General features: G+C 37.7%; 1 protein-coding gene across 1 annotated transcript in view; it reads right to left on the bottom strand.

Annotated features, from left to right (window-relative positions):
* The window catches only part of LOC127446928 (protein disulfide-isomerase A5-like), a 66,905-nt gene extending 46,874 nt beyond the window's left edge, over nt 1-20,031 (bottom strand). The window contains exons 1-3 of the mRNA XM_051708265.1: nt 19,951-20,031; nt 10,819-10,945; nt 6,362-6,449 (exon numbers count right to left, since the gene is read on the bottom strand). Of these exons, the coding sequence (XP_051564225.1) occupies nt 6,362-6,449; nt 10,819-10,945; nt 19,951-20,016 (281 nt within the window). The 5' untranslated portion in view covers nt 20,017-20,031. The remainder of the gene's footprint in view (nt 1-6,361; nt 6,450-10,818; nt 10,946-19,950) is intronic.
* Nucleotides 20,032-21,848: the final 1,817 nt, after the last annotated feature.

Genomic DNA, 21,848 nt, shown 5'->3' with positions numbered 1-21,848 from the left:
AAAGCAAACATTAAGTCATAGGAAATTATGCTCAACAAGGATTATAGTCATGTTATTCTATTATAAAACGAATCCTCAAGGGGCATTTTTCATGCAAATTGATGCAGCCAAAATCTTGAAGTGATACAATTAATGTCCTAAGACATTAAATAAATTGCTGTAGCAGCAATACACGACCGCTCATGGTAAATGACAGATGACCACTTCAATAAGCTAATGTATGGGCTGTGTCTAAGATTTGGCAAACTCTGTCATTCTCTTCCTGAAGGACAAGATGTTCAGTTGCCTTTTCTTCAGTGTAAAATACACAAACTCTATCTGTTTTCCTTAATTCAAAGCCACAAGCACGGTCCAAAAATAACTTTTTATGCCAATGGTGGGTGAACTGACAACATTTACCAGCAATGAATATGTCTTACTGACCAAGAAAGTGTCTTTTCGTTAATTTTTATTTATATTTTTATTATAAATTATTTAGCTGTTCTCCTGGCATATTACTGACAAATAGTGCAGTTTATTGTGACAGTTGCAACAACATATACAAGATGAGCCAGTCTTTGTATCTATGTGAAACTGTAGTCACAAAAATGCGAAAACAAATTGTGATTTTGCTCCTTATATTTTGTTGACACACATTTTGACACATTTTGTTGACAGACATTGCCTGTCCTTATCCGCAGCGTCTCGCAGCTACATGATCTCATTAATTTTTTTATGAGAGCTGGCGACATGAGTTACAGCAACCATTGGCAACTAGACGTGGGTGCGTCCAGCGACTTCAGAAAGTTAAAGGGATATTCCGGGTTCAGTACAAGTTAAGCTAAATCGCCAGCATTGTAGCATAATATTGATTACCACAAAAGTTAATTTAGACTTGTTCCTCCTTTTCTTTAAAAAAAAAAAAAAAAAAAAAAAAAAAAAAAAACCTAAAATATGTGATCGAGTAAGGCAAAAAATTGCCCCATTCACTTCAATTGTAAGTGCCTCATTGTAAAGGACAGAAGATTCGAAATTATTTTTTTGTGGTAATCAACATTATGCCACAAATGCTGTCAATTGAGCTTAACTTGTACTGCACTTGTATGAGTGAGTTTGATTTGTACATTGATAGATTGTTCATCTTGTTAGTGATATGATGCAATGAGCACTGCTGAAGTTTACTGTATATAAAAACACTCTCCCCTTCAGAATGTTCATTTTTAGCAACAGATATAAAAAAAATTAAAGATATCTACTGGCAATATGTCTCATCTGTGATCACATTTTCCAAGATATGGCCAGACATGAAGTCCACCAATAACGTTAGAGCGACAGCAGTAGGAATGCCCAATAGCTACATACAGTATAGACATTAGTGATTTATAATATCGCTGCATGTGAGAACGGGGCTATACCGTGACCAGTCTGAAAAATGTCATTGTTTTTTTTTCCCGTGATTTAAGATAAAGCAGCAACATTTATGATCCAAATTTATTTGATCGTATTCTTGAGCAACTAATCTGGAGATTTTGGTCTTTCCCTATTTAAGTAGATGGGAGCTGTACTTGTATAACTTGAAAATAGTTGCCTGGAGGCGTTGTGAATATGACCACAGAGTAACCTGACTTGCCTTAAAGGGACTTTGACATGACTTACATCAACAAGGTTCTTACATCTGAATATACAATTACAATTCATTCCTACAATTCAATATAACCGTGTATTGTGTTGTAGTTTCTGATTAAGTGACTGACCATTGGTCATACAGGTGCATCTCAATAAATTAGAATGTCGTGGAAAAGTTCATTTATTTCAGTAATTCAACTCAAATTGTGAAACTCGTGTATTAAATTAATTCAATGCCCACAGACTGAAGTAGTTTAAGTCTTTGGTTCTTTTAATTGTGATGATTTTGGCTCACATTTAACAAAAACCCACCAATTCACTATCTCAACAAATTAGAATATGGTGACATGCCAATCAGCTAATCAACTCAAAACACCTGCAAAGGTTTCCTGAGCCTTCAAAATGGTCTCTCAGTTTGGTTCACTAGGCTACACAATCATGGGGAAGACTGCTGATCTGACAGTTGTCCAGAAGACATTCATTGACACCCTTCACAAGGAGGGTAAGCCACAAACATTCAATGCCAAAGAAGCTGGCTGTTCACAGAGCGCTGTATCCAAGCATGTTAACAAAAAGTTGAGTGGAAGGAAAAAGTGTGGAAGAAAAAGATGCACAACCAACCGAGAGAACCGCAGCCTTATGAGGATTGTCAAGCAAAATCGATTCAAGAATTTGGGTGAACATCACAAGGAATGGACTGAGGCTGGGGTCAAGGCATCAAAAGCCACCACACACAGACGTGTCAAGAAATTTGGCTACAGTTGTCGTATTCCTCTTGTTAAGCCACTCCTGAACCACAGACAACGTCAGAGGCGTCTTACCTGGGCTAAGGAGAAGAAGAACTGGACTGTTGCCCAGTGGTCCAAAGTCCTCTTTTCAGATGAGAGCAAGTTTTGTATTTCATTTGGAAACCAAGGCCCTAGAGTCTGGAGGAAGGGTGGAGAAGATCATAGCCCAAGTTGCTTGAAGTCCAGTGTTAAGTTTCCACAGTCTGTGATGATCTGGGGTGCAATGTCATCTGCTGGTGTTGGTCCATTGTGTTTTTTGAGTCACTGCACCCATTTACCAAGACATTTTGGAGCACTTCATGCTTCCTTCTGCTGACCAGCTTTTTAAAGATGCTGATTTCATTTTCCAGCAGGATTTGGCACCTGCCCACACTGCCAAAAGCACCAAAAGTTGGTTAAATGACCATGGTGTTGGTGTGCTTGACTGGCCAGCAAACTCACCAGACCTGAACCCCATAGAGAATCTATGGGGTATTGTCAAGAGGAAAATGAGAAACAAGAGACCAAAAAATGCAGATGAGCTGAAGGCCACTGTCAAAGATACCTGGGCTTCCATACCACCTCAGCAGTGCCACAAACTGATCACCTCCATGCCACGCCGAATTGAGGCTGTAATTAAAGCAAAATGAGCGCCTACCAAGTATTGAGTACATATACAGTAAATTAACATACTTTCCAGAAGGCCAACAATTCACGAAAAATGTTTTTTTTATTGGTCTTATGATGTATTCTAATTTTTTGAGATGGTGAATTGGTGGGTTTTTGTTAAATGTGAGCCAAAATCATTACAATTAAAAGAACCAAAGACTTAAACTACTTCAGTCTGTGTGCATTGAATTTATTTAATACACAAGTTTCACAATTTGAGTTGAATTACTGAAATAAATGAACTTTTCCACGACATTCTAATTTATTGAGATGCACCTGTATATAATTTTTACTCATATTTGGTGCTTGGTGTGTTTATTTTGGCCAGATATGAAATGTATGGTGTTTTTACCGTTTTAAATTCAGAAATCAGTACCCTCTAACAAGATGCACTTAGTTACAGAAAAATTTATCTGTCATATGGACCAATGACAAAACATAAAAACAACAACAAACCACTCTATCTTCACACTTACACCTCTCTTCATATAAAAAATTTGAGAACAAAAAGAGCTCACAATTACCTGATTCCTGCCACTGTGCATACGCCAACACACCACACCACACCACTGAGAGCCCTTCTTTTGAGCGATAATGAGCACGGAAATGTATTACATAAGGACACATAGGAGCAGAGAGGACTGAGAAGTGAACTAAAGCCCCATGCTAATGGAAATTCAAAGAGATGGAATTCAATTATGCTTCTGACAACACCCACCCCCCAACCGACTGCAACCCTCCCTCCTGTCCCTCAAAGGCAGAGGAGACAGAATAATTAACGTTATGCATATCCCACATGGCGCCTTCGTGGGTGGACTGAGAGACTAGCAGCAGAGAGCAGAGCTCATTCTGTCAGGTGGGAAACTCAATTAGCCGTGCTGACTCAGGATCACAGATTGGCAACTCTGAGTACACATAGGTAGACATGTCCCTGTCAAAGCCTCCTCAGCCACTACAACCCGACTCTGTAATACCAATGAGAGGTGTGGTCATTGTTTTCAAGTGTCTAAAGCTGTTCTAAAGCTTGGCTAAGGGTTATGGGTTGAGTCACCAGTTTAACTTGCAGAGGGAATCCAGGGGTCAACATTAATGAAGTGGAAAGTGGTTAGTACACAAGACTGTTGGCTTCAAACAACATGCATGGATGAATTGAGAAGTTGAAAACCAAAACAGGTTTGAAAACTTAAGCAACTGTTAGAAGCAGTCGAAGCAGAAAATTCAAGCAGATGATTAATAGAGGTTCAACGCAAGGACATAGAAATTTTGTTTAGTTAAAAATGTTGTACTTCTCTTATCCAACAATGGGTCTTTGTATGAAGGAAGAAAGAAAAACAGAAAGCAAGAATGCAAGAAAGCAAGAAAGAAAGAAAAGGAAGATGGAAGAAAGCATGAAAGAAAAAAAGTACAAAAGAAAGAGAGCAAGAAAGCAAGCAAGAAAGGAAAAAAACTCCAGCTACCACGTCAGTGAGCAATGATGTTAGATAATATTTTCTTCAGGATCAAAGTGCGGCCATTCACTTTTGTATGGTGAAATTTAGCAGGAGAAATACAGTCATCTCAATGGGAATCCATGCGACTTCTGGTGTTGTTTAATTTCCCTATGCAAATTTAATATGGGATTCAAATTTGGTGAACTTCGGCATGCAAATTTCAACGCTGCAGCGTTGACCACCAAGAAGTTGCTTGATTGGGCAGTGACCTCTGTGTAGGCAGTGCTTCGTACATACACTTGCTACTAGGGCAAGAGTATCGACAACCACAAAACGATACAATAAATATTGTGATACATGTCACGATTCAATATATTGTGATTTATTACAATATCATAATTGTATCACTATTGAAACTACGCAAAATGTGTGAGAGAGATCCAGTGTGCCCGCAAGAGAAAGAGTAAATCTGTTTTCAATCTTTCTCTGAGTTTCAATCTCTCATGTGCCACATAAAAGGAGGTTAAGGTAAATGCTACCACTCCTTTATGGCATTACCATTTCTCTCGAACTGATCCCGCTCCGTTCCTGACCCACTTCCTTAACAACACCTCCAGCAGAGCAGAGTCTCATCTCTCTGCTTTGCTCTTTCTTTGGTACTCTGCTCTCGTTGCTACCTATATCGAGTTACTTCCTGTAAATCAGTAGTTATTCACGAGAGGACCAAATAAACTAAAGCAAAAAACAAACAAATCAATTAAGACTCAAAAATGTGCTTTAAGAAAAAAAAAAAATCTTGGCAACACAACAGGTCAAATGTTGTCTAATTTATTTCAAGTAAAAGTTACCTACCACATACATGCCACATTACAGTTACAGTACCACCCAGCCATTAAAAAAATGATTGAGAGGGGGCCTGGGTAGCTCAGCAAGTAACAACGCTGCCTACCACACCTGGAGTCGCAAGTTCAAATCCAGGTGTGCTGAGTGACTCCAGTCAGGCTTCCCTTTCTCCCCTTTTCTCCCCAATTTGGAATGCCCGATACCCACTGTGCTCTAAGTCCTTGTGGTGGCGTAGTGACTCGCCTCAATCCGGGTGGTGGTGGAGGAATCTCAGCTGCCTCCGCGTCTGAGACCGTCAACCTGTGCATCTTATCACGTGGCTTGTTGAGCACGTTACCACGGAGACATAGCGCATGTGGAGGCTTCACGCTATTCTCCGCGGCATCCACGCACAACTCACCACGTGCCCCACCGAGAGCGAGAACTACTTTATAGCGACCACAAGGCGGTTACCCCATGTGGCTCTACCCTCCCTAGCAACCGGGCCAATTTGGTTACTTCCTGGCTGGAGTCACTCAGCACGCCTTGGATTCGAACTCGCGACTCCAGGGGTGGTAGTCAGCATCTTTACTCGCTGAACTACCCAGACCCCAGTAAAACATTGTTATTAAAATAATTTCAAAGAAATATAATGTTATTATTAAAATAGTTTTCCTTTGACAGGCAAAGTTATAGTTTTCCAATAGGCAGTTTTATTCACACTTGGCTTAAGGGTTCCCCCTCCTTAATAAAATCCCAATTTCACCCCTGCATGCATGTACTGTATATTAAGTGACATACCTTATTTGATGAGCTTTATTTTGAAACATACTCTAACTATGCTAATAGATAGTTGCCATATTTAATAACACTGGTCAAGAACTGTGTTTAAACACAAAGTACTGCTGACATTTTCAAATTAAAAATTAAACCTTTAGAACTGGCCTGGGACAACACAAAGAAAGTTGGCCACGAAGTCGATTGCCTCAAAGAAACAAAAAAGGACAGTAACACACAGTAGCAGTGACTTGCTCTAACACAAGGGCTATATAATGGATTGAAACTCACCCACAGTTGACCCAAGCGATGGTGCCCTGACCTTTCACAGTCTGAGCAACATCAGACAGCAGCTTCAGATGAGCATTTCCAGATGTAGCTGAGGACACAAGAAACACATACAGAAGACTGTAGGAGGGTCATGTTTCAGAAACAGTACAATGGGAGAAGTCTACATCTTGTTGATATGTTGAACATGCATTCAGTTAGGTGTGTATGCTCATACAGACAAGACTTGAATAAGTCTTTTACATGGGTGATAAATGTCACTCATGTCACGCATGTTCACATACACAGATTTTCCAAAATGTGTCCAAATATATTGTTTATACAGCATGTACCCCATAAATGTAAATGTTAAAAATGGCAATTATTCTGCTATTTAATTGATTAAGATTTACAAAATGACATTCAGATGAAGATCAATAAAATCTTTGTTTTATTGAGGTATTTAAAAAAAAAAATGTATTTAAAAAAGAAAGATGACTGAGCTATCAGTCAGATTATTATGATGCATAATGATGCATAAGACCTAACATATCTCAGGAGGGGGGAAAAAAGAAAACATAAAAATGTGTTTAGGGATAGTTCACCAAAAAATAAAAAATGAAAATTCTGATTATTTACTCACCCTCATGCCATCACAGATGTGTGACTTTCTTTCTTCTGCTGAACACAAAGATTTTTAGAAGAATATTTCAGCTCTGTAGGTCCATACAATGCAAGTGAATGGGGTCCAAAATTTTGAAGCTCCAGAAAGCACATGAAGGCAGCATAAAAGTAATCCATAAGATTCCAGAGGTTAAATCTATATGTTCAGAAGCATTATGACAGGTGTGGGTAAGAAACTGATCAATATTTAAAGGTGCACTCAGTAATTTTTTTCTCCTAAAGACATTAATTTTCATATTAAAATTAAGACTCCAGTCATATCAGTAACCTTATAAAAGCTGTTTTATTCTCCATGGAGAGGGTCCGCACATGGGGGCTGCCATGTTAGAATCACATGACATGAATATTACTCACTTAATCTCAGTAACCGTCCTGTTATTAGACACTTTCACTCACTGATTAAAGTAATCATGGCTGACTGTGAATACTAAATGTCTACAATAGCATCTGAAACTGAAAACTATTTATTTTAAATGATGTTACATCCAAGCCGCTAGGTGTCAGTGTAAGTCCAAAATGACACAAAGACAAAAGTTACTGAGTGCACCTTTACTTCCTTTTTTTCTATAAATTCTCCTTCCTGCCCATTAGGTGGCAATATGCATGAAGAATGGGAATCACCAAAAACTAGAGCTGTCAGAAATAACGCGTTAACACGTGCGATTAATTTAAAAAGCTTAACGCGTGAATTTTTCTAAATCGCGATTAACATATTTATCATAAATACAGCATAAACACTGGTGTGAAGGGCGGAACCTTTGTAATGTGTCTGCCCAGAGTCGTTACATTACACTGACGCACACGCAACAGCGGCATAGCTCTTCTACCTAGGAGAGCCTACAAGCTTAGCATAAAATAGCATAACGCGGCAGTGCCATAGACATTCTATGGGCGTAACTGTCTTAATATGCTAGTTGACAGTTACGCTCTCTCCTGTGATAGAGCCATGGAGGTTGTTACCTCAGTAAATAAAAGAATCTCTGACAGCGCTTCCCTGTCAGTGATAAAATGGAGAAAGCAGCTCTTAGCGCTATTTAAATGTACAAAACAAGCCCAGATGGGACTTGTGATAGAAATCAAGTATTTTTCAGCCTATGTAAGGCACGTTTTAATTACCACAGAAGCACACCAAATCTTAACTAGCGCTTTTCATGGGGAGTTCAAAGCTGCACATGACGCTGGCTACCACCCCTGGAGCTCGCTAGTTCGAATCCCAGGACGTGCCGAGTGACTCCAGCCAGGTCTCCTAAGCAACCAAATTGGCCCGGTTGCTCGGGAGGGTAGAGGCACATGGGGTAACCTCCTCGTGGTCACTATAATGTGGTTAGTTCTTGGTGGGGCGCGTGGTGAGTTGAGCGCGGATGCCGCGGTGGATGGCGTGAAGCCTCCACACGCGCTATGTCTCCGTGGCAACGCGCTTAACGAGCCACGTGATAAGATGCGTGGGTTGATGGTGTCAGAAGCAGAGGCAACTGGGATTCAACTGGAATTGAGGCGAATCAGTACGTGACCACGAGGACTTAAAAGCGCACTGGGAATTGGGCATTCCAAATTGGGTGAAAAAGGGGAAAAATTCAAATAAATAAATAAAGCATTATATTGCTACATATTGTTTGTTTTCTTTCCTTAGAAAATAAATACATTTTGACAAGAAAAGAATATATAGTGTCAAATTTCAGCACTTTTAAAATCTGTGATTAATCGCGATTAACTACAAATATTTTTTTTTTAGATTAATTGTGATTCAAAAATGTAATCGCCTGACAGCTTTACCAAAAACACAAGAAAAATGTGAATGTGGAGATTGATAGAGGAAAAAAAGGACTTAAATACTGATCTGTTTCTCACCCACATTAATCATATTGCTTCTGAAGATATTGATTAAACCACTGGAGTCTTGTGGATTACTTTTATGCTGTCTTTATGTGCTTTTGGAGCTTCAACGTTTTGGTAGCCATTCACTTGCATTGTATGGACCAACAGAGCTGAGAAATTCTTCTAAAAATCTTTGTGTTTAGCAGAAGAAAGGAAGTCATACACATATGGAATGGCATGAGCGGGAGTAAATGATGAGATAATTTTCATTTTTGGGTGAACCATTCCTTTAAGTAAATAAATGTCTGCATTTCAAAATGACAATAAACAACAAATGAATGCCTTTGATTCTATTAACTACAAAAGATTTCCATCAGTCTTTTTAGAATAATACTATTAAATCAAAGGTTGTATGATTTATAGACAATGAGCTCATCTGAGGCGCTATCACACTCCAGCTCATTTGATTGGTGTGAAGGTGCTTTACCAACTTGAGTAACGTAATAAGCTATCTGCTTTAGAAGTTAATCACTATTGATTATGTACACATTGTTGGAATGTCGCACAGTAATAATTTCTATAAAATTAGTGGTGAAGGATAGCAGTTGTCGACAGGAACGCAATGTTTACAATGTTTATTGAGCAATAAAACCATAAAGGGTCCTAGAGCTATATATCATGTTTATTATGTTGGGTCAAATTGAAAAAGCTAAAATCATCAATACTCAAGAAACAAATTAAATTAAAAACAAATAATCAAAAAATGTGAAATGAATGTTGTTCTTATTTTTTTACAAGCTTAATGTGAATGTGAATGTGGCAGTCTTGCTGCCAGACAACAGCTACTGGTGGTAGTCACGGATAGGGGAAGTATTTTGCAAAGACTCAACAGAACAAACTTTGAAAGTACCAAGTGTGAAAACACCCAGAGTGTTCTATAAGGTTCCAGATTTAAACATTTCTGACAGTCAGGGTGTCTCCTATTACATAACTAAACAGGATTCTGAATCCACATTCTGTTTTTTATTCTGTTACTCATGTTGGTGAATGTCAAAAGGACAACAATTTCAGGAAAATTTAAAAATGTTGATGTGACAAGTAATGTGAGCCAGTCTGAACATTTTTGATAATTAATATACAGTTTTTGGGATAGATTTCTAGACCAATGAGATTTCACAGGGAGCAAACCTACTCAGAACAGCAGCACATAAATAAAAACCAAGGGACCAACAAAATATCCTGTCACTTGTCGTAAGTGGTCAGGACAAAAGCTCAGATTACATGCAAGAGATCGATTTTACAGTTAAATGTGCCACCCTTGGTTAGGACATGGTGTAAATGGACTATCACCACTATTGCGTCGAGAAAGCTTCTAATGCAAAAAAAAAAAAAAAAAAAAAAAGAAATCAGGGAAAGTATGCAAGTATGCTGGACTGCTTCACAGGATAAGCAGAGCTACTCAGCCATCAATCAAATGCAGTGTTCCATACACCGACTTACCCAATGAACTCACATGGTCAAAATGAGTCGTGAATTATGAAACAAATAAATCTTAACATAACAGCAAGGCCTTGAGAGGCTCTTCCCATATGTTGTGGGTGGTGTGGATTGTTTATTGACAGTTTGACCATACTGTACCCATATATGGTGCTGTGCTTGCTGGTTCAACAAATAACAGCTAGGAGTTATGCAAATGAATATGTAGTGTAATGTAAAGGGGTTGATTTTTCTAATGGCTGTGAGTGATGCATTTGCTTTGATTTTAGGGTGTTGGAGTTCTTTATGCGCTTTGCTTTGCTGTAAAATGTATATTATTACAGCCAATAAGCGTTGCAGGTAGCTTAAACATCCCAAGTAGCAGCTGTGGAATATGCAAAAGGTGGCATCTTCATAAATGTCCCTCTATCTTTTGGCTGCTAAAGCTGTAACATATTTACTCCATTGTTAACTCAATGGTCCTGAGATAACAGAGAGAGACTAACCTGACTTAGTATACAGGACAAGAACATTAGTTCTGGTTCTGAGAAGTTTTTTGAAATCCTTGTGGTCACTGACTTTCTCTATGAGTGGAGACACCTTTACTGCCTGCAGAGCAGACAACACTGCAACCTGTGGAGGGGAGAGAGAGAGAGAGAGAGAGAGAGAGAGAGAGAGAGAGAGAGAGATTGAGATAATTTATCAATGTCAAGGCCAAATATCACAGGCATTTTAAAACAATATCCTAAACTGTGGGGCAATATAAATGCTGCACTAGTGTGAAGTCACAACAGTGTGTCCAACAGTGATGATACAGTGAAGCAAAGATAACAGCCATTACAGATCCAGCATATCATAAAAATAGTTACATCATAGCAAAATGCCCCTATGCCAATCTTCTACCGATCAGTATCAATTGGAAAGGAGCTTAGCGAAGTCAGGTTGCTTATCTATGATAGACACTGTCTGGCCACAAACCAGAAGTGAACTACAAAAGTGCCAAAAAGAGGCCTTTTATAAGCATCAAGTTTACTGTTTATTTTTAATATCTTAATTTTTTCTTAAATTATTCAAATGAATATAATTAATTAATATATTTTTTTAATTAATACATTTATTAATTTAATAATGTGTGTTTTATTTACATTTTAAAAATGTGTAATTAAATAAATATAATAAATAATGAATTAATCAATTTAATACATTAAAAATAAAAAACAATGAACTGATGATAATTTATTGTAATAAATTAATAATACATTACTTAAACCTGAAGTGTGTAACTTTTTGGTTACATCTCAGCTTAATATGCAGAGACAACTGTAAGTAAGCCATTCATAGGACCATTTTCTTGAAAACTGTAAACACTGTGTCTCTGTGGCGCTATGAAAATTCCTGTTTGGTTTGAGCAATCCACTTAGACCAGCTCCAACAAGATAACTTAACCAATGGCGTGAGTTAGAGGTGGAACTATATGACTTTTTCAACAACTGCAGAGGACGGGCATATTTTCGGAAATTACTTTGTATTTTGTTTATTTTTGCAATTCCGTTCGATGGCGCTGGTGTCACAGAAATTACATAATTCAGCTTTAATTTATTAATAATTTTATTATATGAACAATTTTTATTTACATTTTAAAATTGAATTGTAATTCAAATAAAAATAAGAAATAATGAAATAATGATAAATGTAATAAATGAACAATAAATACGCAACTAAATTAAATAGAGGCTAATTAAGCAAATTTGAAAATTCTATTTTCTAATTTAATGTAATTTACCAATTTTATTTTACTTTATTTTATTTGTTGCATCATAATGGCTGCCATACTATCGTCATAGTGGCAGACACACATGTCTCATAAAAGTGGCCTTAAAAATAGCTTCTGAAATTGTGCTCTGATGTGAGGCTTATGTGTTGCCCTGGAGTGGGAGAACATGCGCTTTTTTACCGTTATTCTCTCCATCACTCTTCCCAGCAGAGGCATGCGATTTGGAGTTTGGATGGAGCTGAGCTGATAAGGCAACAACAGATTAAGCTGCTGTCATCTAAAGAAGAGGAAAGTGGCAAGAGCAGACAGGCCATGACACAAACGGAGACTGACCCAATCATCTCCCTATGTCAAATGCTTGATGGGGAAAGACACATGCACAATGAGGAAAAATTATGTTGTCTTATGTTCTGGATAAGACACTTTAAATGTGTGTATTTATTTTCACAATGACCTTCTGCTTTCAGCGTGAAAAAAATTCTATACATTTATATATTTATTTTGTCCATCTGGATCATCTTCTGATAGCTAACTGATACATTTTGGGATTGTCTTTAGAGTACTACAATTTGAATACCAGGCATTACAGTAGAAATAAAAAAGAAAAGCAGAGAGGCCAATGCACAACTTAAGGGTAAATTGTGGGATCATCGCCAAACAGAATTTCAAAAATAATAATTACGTTCTCAAACAACTTTCCCAGAACACTCCTCCTATCTGCCATTGGTCAAAAAAAAAAAAAAAAAAAAAAAAAAAAAAAAAACAGATAGCACTGCCCCCAAACTCACCACTGGTAGAGCCAATTTTGCTATGTTGGAGGGCCATAGGTGGAAAAGCAGAGAGAACTTTCTCTCTGAATGAGTGTTTCATTTCTGTGTGTGGTGTATATTTTACTTCCTCTTTGTGTGAACAAATAGGGACCAGTAGCATGAACAACGTTTGTGACTGGGCGATATCTCAGTGGCCACAGCACCTTGAGGGCAGTGTGAAGATGACAGTCAGGGCTAATAAAAGTACTGCAAAGCTGAGGGACCTGAGAAATCACACCTCCTCTCATTTCAGCTATGGTGATGGAGAGCAGACACTGTGATGTATTATCAGAAAAATGTCAGAGCAACTCATTGAAATGTTTGAGGGTCTCACATTACTTCAATCAATAAGTCACTGAAGTCCACCAGCTAACTTTAAAGGGTCATCTCATGAGAAAACTAATTTGCTTGATCTTTTGACGACTTGAGTTAATTTTACAATGCAAACTTAATGTAACTTTCAAACTCAAAACTTCCTTCCCAGTCCAAAAATACAACTTATTGAAACTAAACTGCAAAAATGACATTAATACATGACCACACACATTTACAGTTCAACAATGCCTATTCAGCGTTTAGAAACTTGGCCAACCCAGTCATGGTGAAGTAATAAGGAGGAGTTAAAGTAGACATAATTATTCATAAAAACAAAAAGAACTAACAATAAGAGTAAAATGTTGGAAAGCCTGTCAAACCATGTGCTGTTCTGGCTGTGTGTAGCACCAGCAGCTCTACATATCCTTCCAAATACTACCAATGTTAGGAAAGACTGCAGCACCATGCCATAAGTCATACACGCAAAGTCAGTGTGCATGGCCAGGAAGTCTTGGTATTTTTGTGCAAGCATGCTCTAAGTGTAGGCGCAAGTGGGTTCGGAGCATCACACTGCCTCCGCCGGCCTGCCTTCTTCCCATAGTGCATCCTGCTGCCATCTCTTCCCCAGGTAAATGATGCACACGCACTCGGCCGTCCACATGATCTAAAAGAAAACGTGATTCATGAGACCAGGCTACCTTCTTCCGTTGCTCCATGGCCCAGTTCTGACACTCCCGTGCTCATTATAGGCACTTCGGTGGTGGACAGGGTCAGCATGGGCACTCTGACTGGTTTGCATCTATGCAGCCCCATACAAAACAAGCTGCAATGCACTGTGTTCTGACACCTTTCTATCATGGCCAGCATTAAGTTTTTCAGAAATTTGTGCTACAGTAGCTCTTCTGTGGGATCGGACCAGACGGGCTAGCCTTAGCTCCCCACGCGCATCAATGAGCCTTGGGCGCCCATGACCCTGTCGCCGGTTCACCGGTTGTCCTTCCTTGGAACACTTTTGGTAGGTACTAACCACTGCAACCCACAAGACCTGCTGTTTTGAGATGCTCTGACCCAATCGTCTAGCAATCACAATTTGGCCCTTGTCAAAGTCGCTCAGATCCTTACGCTTGCCCATTTTTTCTGCTTCCAACACATGAAATTCAAGAAGTGACTGTTCACGTGCTGCCTAATATATCCCACCCCTTGACAGGTGCCACTGTAACAAGATAAATGTTATTCACTTCACCTGTCAGTGGTTTTAATGTTGTGGCTGATCAGTATATAAACAAAGTCAGCACATTCATAAGAAGTTGGTAGTGTAAATGGACTATATGCAATGAATTAAAAGAATAGAAATCTGGATTTACGTTATTTTGTGCATTAAATATCAGGCATATTTCTATGATGGTGGCACACTCCTTTTATACACAAATTCGGTTCTCATCAAGATTTATATTTTTGCTCCGTTGAATTATAGACAATGTAAGTATTATTAATCATTTTCATGTACTGACACACCAATCATGGCTAATATTATCAGTGATCGTATCGGAACGCACTTCACTTCTACTGTTCGATTTTGAAAAATGTCATTCATTTATTGAAACACAAAAAAAATTAAACAAAAAATATTTCTATATTAAAATTACACTTCAAACGAAACAAAAATATAACTAAAATAATGAAGTGGTCAAGAAAAACGTACCAAATCCAAACATTTTACACCCTTTCCAACTTCTTCCACTGGCCACTTTTGCAGTGACTTAAAAATCACTCTACGACAACAGGTGGAAAACTACCAATACAAATTAAATCATAAATACAACTGTAAATATAAACATAATAAAAATAATAATAATTGAAAAATAAACCATGATGTAAAGATAGTTTAACACAAATCTCAAAATAATAATTTGTTTCATACAGTAAAATGGCTACAACAGTGGACAATTTGATATTCCATTTTATTTTCAGAGCTTGGACATGAACTTTATTACCACATGCTGGTGGAATCTCCGAATTGCAAATGCAGGAACTTAGACTATGCACTGAAAACAGACCTGCTTTTGAACCGTCTAAGTGCAATGACCTATTTCTCAGGAAAATAGCAAATTGCACTTCGCGCCACTTCATTAACATACAATACTACACCCATAGTTTGCACGCATTCACCCACAGATATCGCAAAAACTCCCAACCACGCCCACTTGTGCTTTGCACTGGCATGAAATTTGCGCTTAGACAACTGGATAAGACGTTCACGAAAATAGAGCCCTATGACTGTTTTGGTGCAAGAAACTTTGACTAACATTATAAGTGGATCTTAAGGAAGAAACTATGTATGATATAACCCCTTTAAAACCTACAAAACTCACACTAAAGTACTTGCCCTCCTAAATGAACTCACATTTGAGATCTTACTGACCTTAGAACCCATAAAAATATAAAACTACACAGTCACATAGGACCAAGCAGAATACAAAGGCATTATAAAAGGTTTTTTGGTATTTTTTTCTCAAACGACCCATCTTTAAAACTGAAAATGACAGCTACGGCACAGAGACAACCGCAGCATTCAACTCAATTCGGGGACAAAAGAGTTAGTGTTCTAAGTCTAGTCACATCAGGTTTCATAGCCTATTTGGTGCACCAACTATTCTTCAAACATTCTGTCCAGAGCTGACAGTCGACCAATAGAATGAGCCCATTACAGTCTGGCAATCATCATGTCCTGTACCTGTTACAAAGACTTCTATTTGGCTTTCCATGAGCAGTGGTGTTCGATGTGGACATTATCCTAACAATGCCGCCACTTTGACAAAACTGTCACTGTTATTATCATCCGCTGAACAGCAATGGGAGACAGGCTTGATCGTTTCCTGTCGATCAATGCAAAGTGAATTAAACGGGTTGGAAAAAAATGCACGCTGTGCAACACTATTTCATCTGTTGAGCTGTTCCGGCTCAGGGAGTGAGAAGAACATGCATGAAAGGATTGGGTTTATGGAAGAACATGTTTTCAGAATATTTCTTGCTGCGTCTCTTTGTTGCTGTTGTTTGAAGGAACTTCTTATGGACTCTTCAACTCAACGGGGATGGTCTACAAATCATTAACTCGGGAATAAACAATTCTTTAACCGACAAATATGACACAGATTGCAGCATGCAGAAAAGCAAAATTCTGACAACAGAATCATAGTTTTTCCTTTCATTCAAAACCTGTTTCTTTTTTCCATAATGTACAACTCAGACATAAGTAAATCTATATAGCACAAAGTGCGATTGAAAAGTAAAATGTGACACTACCAAGTGCTTCATGGCATTTGGAAATTAGTAGAGTACTTTTGGCAAGGTTCCCACACCTTTTGACCAATGAATTTCCATGATTTTTCCATTACTTTTCTTGTTTTTCAGGATGCTGAATAAGGATTAAAAAAAAAAAAAACATTTGAGCAATTTCTAGCCAAATAATTATTTTAGAACAGAGCATTACTAGAAAAAAAATTTTTTCACTATTGACCTGTTTCGGTGATGTCACTTTCTCCCCACAGCCGATATATTTGTGACCATAAGCGGGATGAATGGAAAAACACCCATAAAACGATATCAAGAAAAACCTCAAAAATTGCTTTTGATCCATGCCAAGTAGCAGTAAATGTGTATTCAGGTCTAAGGTCTGCACAAACATTGCTAAATTTGACTTTCGCAGACATTTAAACATATTTTATTCACAATTCATTTCCGTATACGGCGAGTTTGATGTGTAACCGGTAAGCGCACACGCTAACCGGTACGTCACCATGAACATCTCTCTTTCAGAAGCTACAAATGTTTGTGTCGTTTTCTGCTCTGATTTGGTCAACATATTACAAAACGAGTGTGTTGACCCCATCTGAATCAATGTAAAAGCTGCTTTTAACTCATGAAGGATACACAGAAAACAACCGAGGCATTTTTGTGTATAAGACTAATGTTTACATTGTAGTCTGGTGGTGTGAATAAAGTCTGTGCTTCATGATCTTATGATGTGTTGTTTATTGACTAACATTAGTATATTCACATTATAGTTCTTTTTAATTAATTGCAATGTGTTACAATTTTCACATACCTTTATACTGTCTGAGTGTTATGAAAAACATCGTTCTATGCGCATTTCCAGTTTAATTGTATCAGAATCGATGATGTTATAAATATAACTGACACGTGTACAGATAACTGACATGTCTGAATAAATGAGCAAAGACCCACAAGTGTTTTTATCCCCGCTCTCCCCTTTCATCGCTGCTTGACTTTAGCGAAATGAAGGCGTGACGTTTAAAAGATAAAACTTTATTGAAAGAAAAATTACATTTTGGCTCTGGTAATTAAACAGCAGTATCACCTTTTCAGTAATTATAAACAGAAACAAAAATGTTGCCAACTTTTGTGGCATCCCACAGTGCTGCACAATGAAGGTATATGGAACTTTGTTCACAAGTATGGCAGCACGGTCATATAGTGACATCACATGAAACAAGTCAATATAAATTAAAATTACTTTTCCATGACTTTTTGAGATTTAACTCATTTCCAGGACTGGAAATCCTTATAATAAAATTCCATACATTTTTACAAGTTTCCCACAACTGTGGGAACCCTGTGAGAATCACTTTGACCGGATCATTGAATGGTAAACAAATACATTTTTTGAACCAGATCAAGTTCATTAGGAAAAACAATTTGTTGAGAAATCGGACTGATCCGATTCTCAACTCACTGACTCTATGACTGTCTGCTCATTGGAGAGGAAGACTTAAATTTCAGTCTGTGTGGGTGAAGTAGATAGATAATTAGGTCCATTCGAAAATTCTTCTCTTCCAATCACTTGTGTTGATATTTAATTTTAAAAATGTTTTAAAAAAATTTAAAAAAGATTATGCTTAATGAGCCGACAATGTGTGTGGTCATGTAAACGCATTAAATGTCATGTAAATGTGGTTTTATTGCTTTGACAGATTTTTTAAATAAGTTGATTTTTGGGAGGTATCGGCGTATTGGTGTGTATGTAAACAGACTCATTGATTGATGGCAGTGGTCCTCCAATTAATCGTCCACTCAAGAACATCCTTGTTTAGTGGACCATGCTGACATGTTCTGCACAATATGGGCAACACTTTAACATAAAAAATTATTTGTCACATCAACACAAAAACACTGCTTAATCGGCAGATTGTAATTTAGCATGCAATGCGTTCTCGAAATGGCATCTCATTTCCACTTTTAGAGTCTAACTGAATCAGCACAAACCATACCGCTTTTAGTCAAACACTCGTTCATTCTCCCGAGTTAAACAGCACGGGGGTCTTCAACTCTGCAAAGCTGATGTAGGTAATTCACAAACACAAGGAAATTAGTCTACAATAGAAGACATTCATCCAAAAATGAAATTTCTGTCATTTACTTAGCCTCATGTTGTTCCAAACTCATATGACTTTCTTTTTTCTGTGGAACACAACAGGAGATGTTAGGCAGAATGACAGCCTCAGTCACCATTCACTTTCATCATATAGAGAAAAATGCAATGAAAGTGAATGGTGACTGAGGCTGTCATTCTGCCTAACATCTTTTGTGTTCAAATCATACGGGTTTGGAACAACATGATGGGTGGCCTATAAAGTTGAGTTGTTAATGACTATGAGTCATTATAGTTTACTGTATGAGGTGCACAGAGACAAGCTATTTCCATGCATAGAGTGCTGGACCAGGCATCGGTGGGAGGGGAAAGAGAGAGGTTTGCGGGTTGCCTGTAATCAAGATTAAGACATTTTATCAATTGCTCTGACAAGTGGGAGGGCTTGAGGGATGCAGATAGCAGAGAGCGTTTTTTCTTCCCCCGCCCAACCACAACAAACTCCTACAGCTTGGTAGAGTACCTTTGTTTGCGGTGACAGACATAAAACAGGATGTGAGACAGGAAAGCTCCTGCATAATGAGAGTTGCCTGACGTGGCGGCACAGCTAATAGAGTATTGTACTGAGGATATATTGATTCACAAAGATTTTGTGAATTTGTGGAACAAGAGGGGTGTACTTTAAACTGTGAGGTTAATCAGCTCTAAACATTACAAGCTCATTTCTGTCACGGTAACCTCAAAAGAAGGGAAAACATTTCAACTCTGATCGAGGTTAAATAACACTATGTCCCTGTAAATACAAACCACGCCCAATCCCAAAGTGCAAGATACATATAAAAATCTATTCAAAATAGAGAAGCACGAGGTTATCAGTTGCAAGGTTTGATGTCTTTTGATAGTTGTGCATCAGTGATGTTGCAACATGTCAAACAGTTGTGCATACTGTACTGTAGTGTAAACAGGACTGCTACTGTAATTCAAGAGTAGCTCTAACATGACACACTCACTGGCAGCAATCTGCATTAAAAAAGAAGAATCATTTCCTCTCACAGAAGTGAATCCGTTTTGATATTAGGCAGTGCTCTCATATGTGAAGTATACAGCTGCATGTGCATGATCCACCAATACATGAGAACTATGATTAATGAGACTGAATTGATCTGAATGATCTTCAGTGTATCTCTCTCATCGCCTCTTCTGCTGTCAACTTTGAGCTACTGCTGCAAGAGGGATAGAAGATCAGTCCCTTTTCTTTCGTTTTCGTCTTATGTCTACAGCAAAATACTTGCCCGATAGGTCATTTTCATATTACTGATTATATATCACCATGATTTTATGTTAAAAGACTCACCAACGACAAGAACCAGAACATTTCGATCTGTCTCTTACGTCTCCCGTATCGGTTCCAAGAAGCCATGATGCCGTTGCCACGTTTGGCTACGCAAGCGCAATCAATATTCCTCCAAATCCCTGGACAACGCAATGCTTCTTAGGAAATGTAGTTTCTTATGTATTGTAGTTTTTGGGGCCCACAAGGTTCGCAGTCATACCTATAAAGATAATAATAATAATAATAATAATAATAATAATAAAACACCAACGTTAAAACAATAACTAGTCACATTTATTATTATATTATAAAAATAAACATCTTGTATGCTAGGTCATATAGTTAGGTAGCCCCAGGGGTGTAGATTGCAATAATCAAAACAAGTATGTATGCTATGGAAACAAGTAAATGCTTCACGCTACAAAAAAATAAAAATAAATAAAAAAAATAAAAAACAATTATCATAAAAATAAATCTCTATTTCATAATGGCTTCGGCTTTGAATTCTTCCAATCAGAACTGAGAGTCAGAACTATCCGGACTGTAAACATAAATAATTGCTCAAATTGTTCAAATGTAGTTTCTCAGAGAGGTGTGGCACAGTTGTTACTTCTGTTAACAGAAGTTCAAGGTTAAATAAACATGACTTTAAGTATATAATAATACACTAAATTACTACTGTATCGTATATGGAATGGTCTTATGCATCAGGGTAGGGTTGCACCAGCTGTGCGTAAGTTCTCACTTAAGTTGAGACGTAAAATTCACACTAAGGGCTTAGTAACTACTAGTTAGTTTGTAACTAAGTCAGAACTTAATTCAGTTGCACCACCTGTTCTTAAGGCAAGACTTAACTAGTAGGTCCTAAGCTCTCTGTAAAGTAATGCCTAGTCGCATAATATGACGTTTACTTGTTTTGATCCAATAAGCAGCCTTCAAATTTGTACACAGAAGTGTTAAAAGCCGTCAATTTCAGTTTGTTCTTGTTACGGTTGATGTTCAAACCTTGTTTGCTCACGTAACTGCTAGCTGTAATAAATTAAATCCCCATTAAAATACGATACATAATAAAACAAGATTTAATTAATGGTATATTTAGCCTATGTAAATAATATTTAATAACTGTATCTGAAATGAATAAGGGGCAATAAATAAATAAATACTAATACAACAGGCTGGAAAAAAAGACATTTATTCATTTTAATATCTTATATATTTCGTATATGTTGAAACTTGACACCGGGCGGCATACACAGGGAAGTGCACCGATAGATCGGTTTCATGCTGAAGAAGTACGTTTTTTACATAACGTTTTCTCCCGTAAATTTAAACGCGTGTTATACAACATCATCATATATGTCGAAAGGACTGAATCCTGTCAACCAAAACATGAGCTCATTGATGTCATAAAATATCAGTCTGCTTTTTTATTTCATCCGTTACTCCTGGTCTGAGGCTTCCGTAAATATTTAGTTTATACGCAGGGTCACGTATTACCTAAGTTTAATGGTGCAATGCTCACATATTTAGTAGCGCGTAAATTGTGAATTATTGCCCATTTATGTCACAACTAGGCTAAGTTGTAACTTACGTATAGCAACCGGCCCCTCGATACACATTGTAGTGCCACCACCTGGATATGACAGCAGTACCTGCACTTGATTTCTTGGGGTCAGATCATCGATCTGCTTGTGGGTCATTCTCAAAAAATGTTGACTTTCCGACTTACAAAATGTTGACATTTTCAATTCAGTTCAGTTCAGTTTTTTCAGAGAGCAAATATTTTTTCAACATCTTGACATTATTTTTATTCATTAAGGACAATTTAACTGTTTCTTTATTTTATTATTTAAAGGAATATTCCAAGTTCAATACAAGTGAAGCTCAATCGACAGCATTTGTGGCATAATATTGATTAC

The sequence above is a fragment of the Myxocyprinus asiaticus genome, chromosome 10, assembly GCF_019703515.2.
Source record: "Myxocyprinus asiaticus isolate MX2 ecotype Aquarium Trade chromosome 10, UBuf_Myxa_2, whole genome shotgun sequence".
Taxonomy (NCBI): domain Eukaryota; kingdom Metazoa; phylum Chordata; class Actinopteri; order Cypriniformes; family Catostomidae; genus Myxocyprinus; species Myxocyprinus asiaticus.
This window is presented reverse-complemented; position numbering and strand designations above follow the sequence as displayed.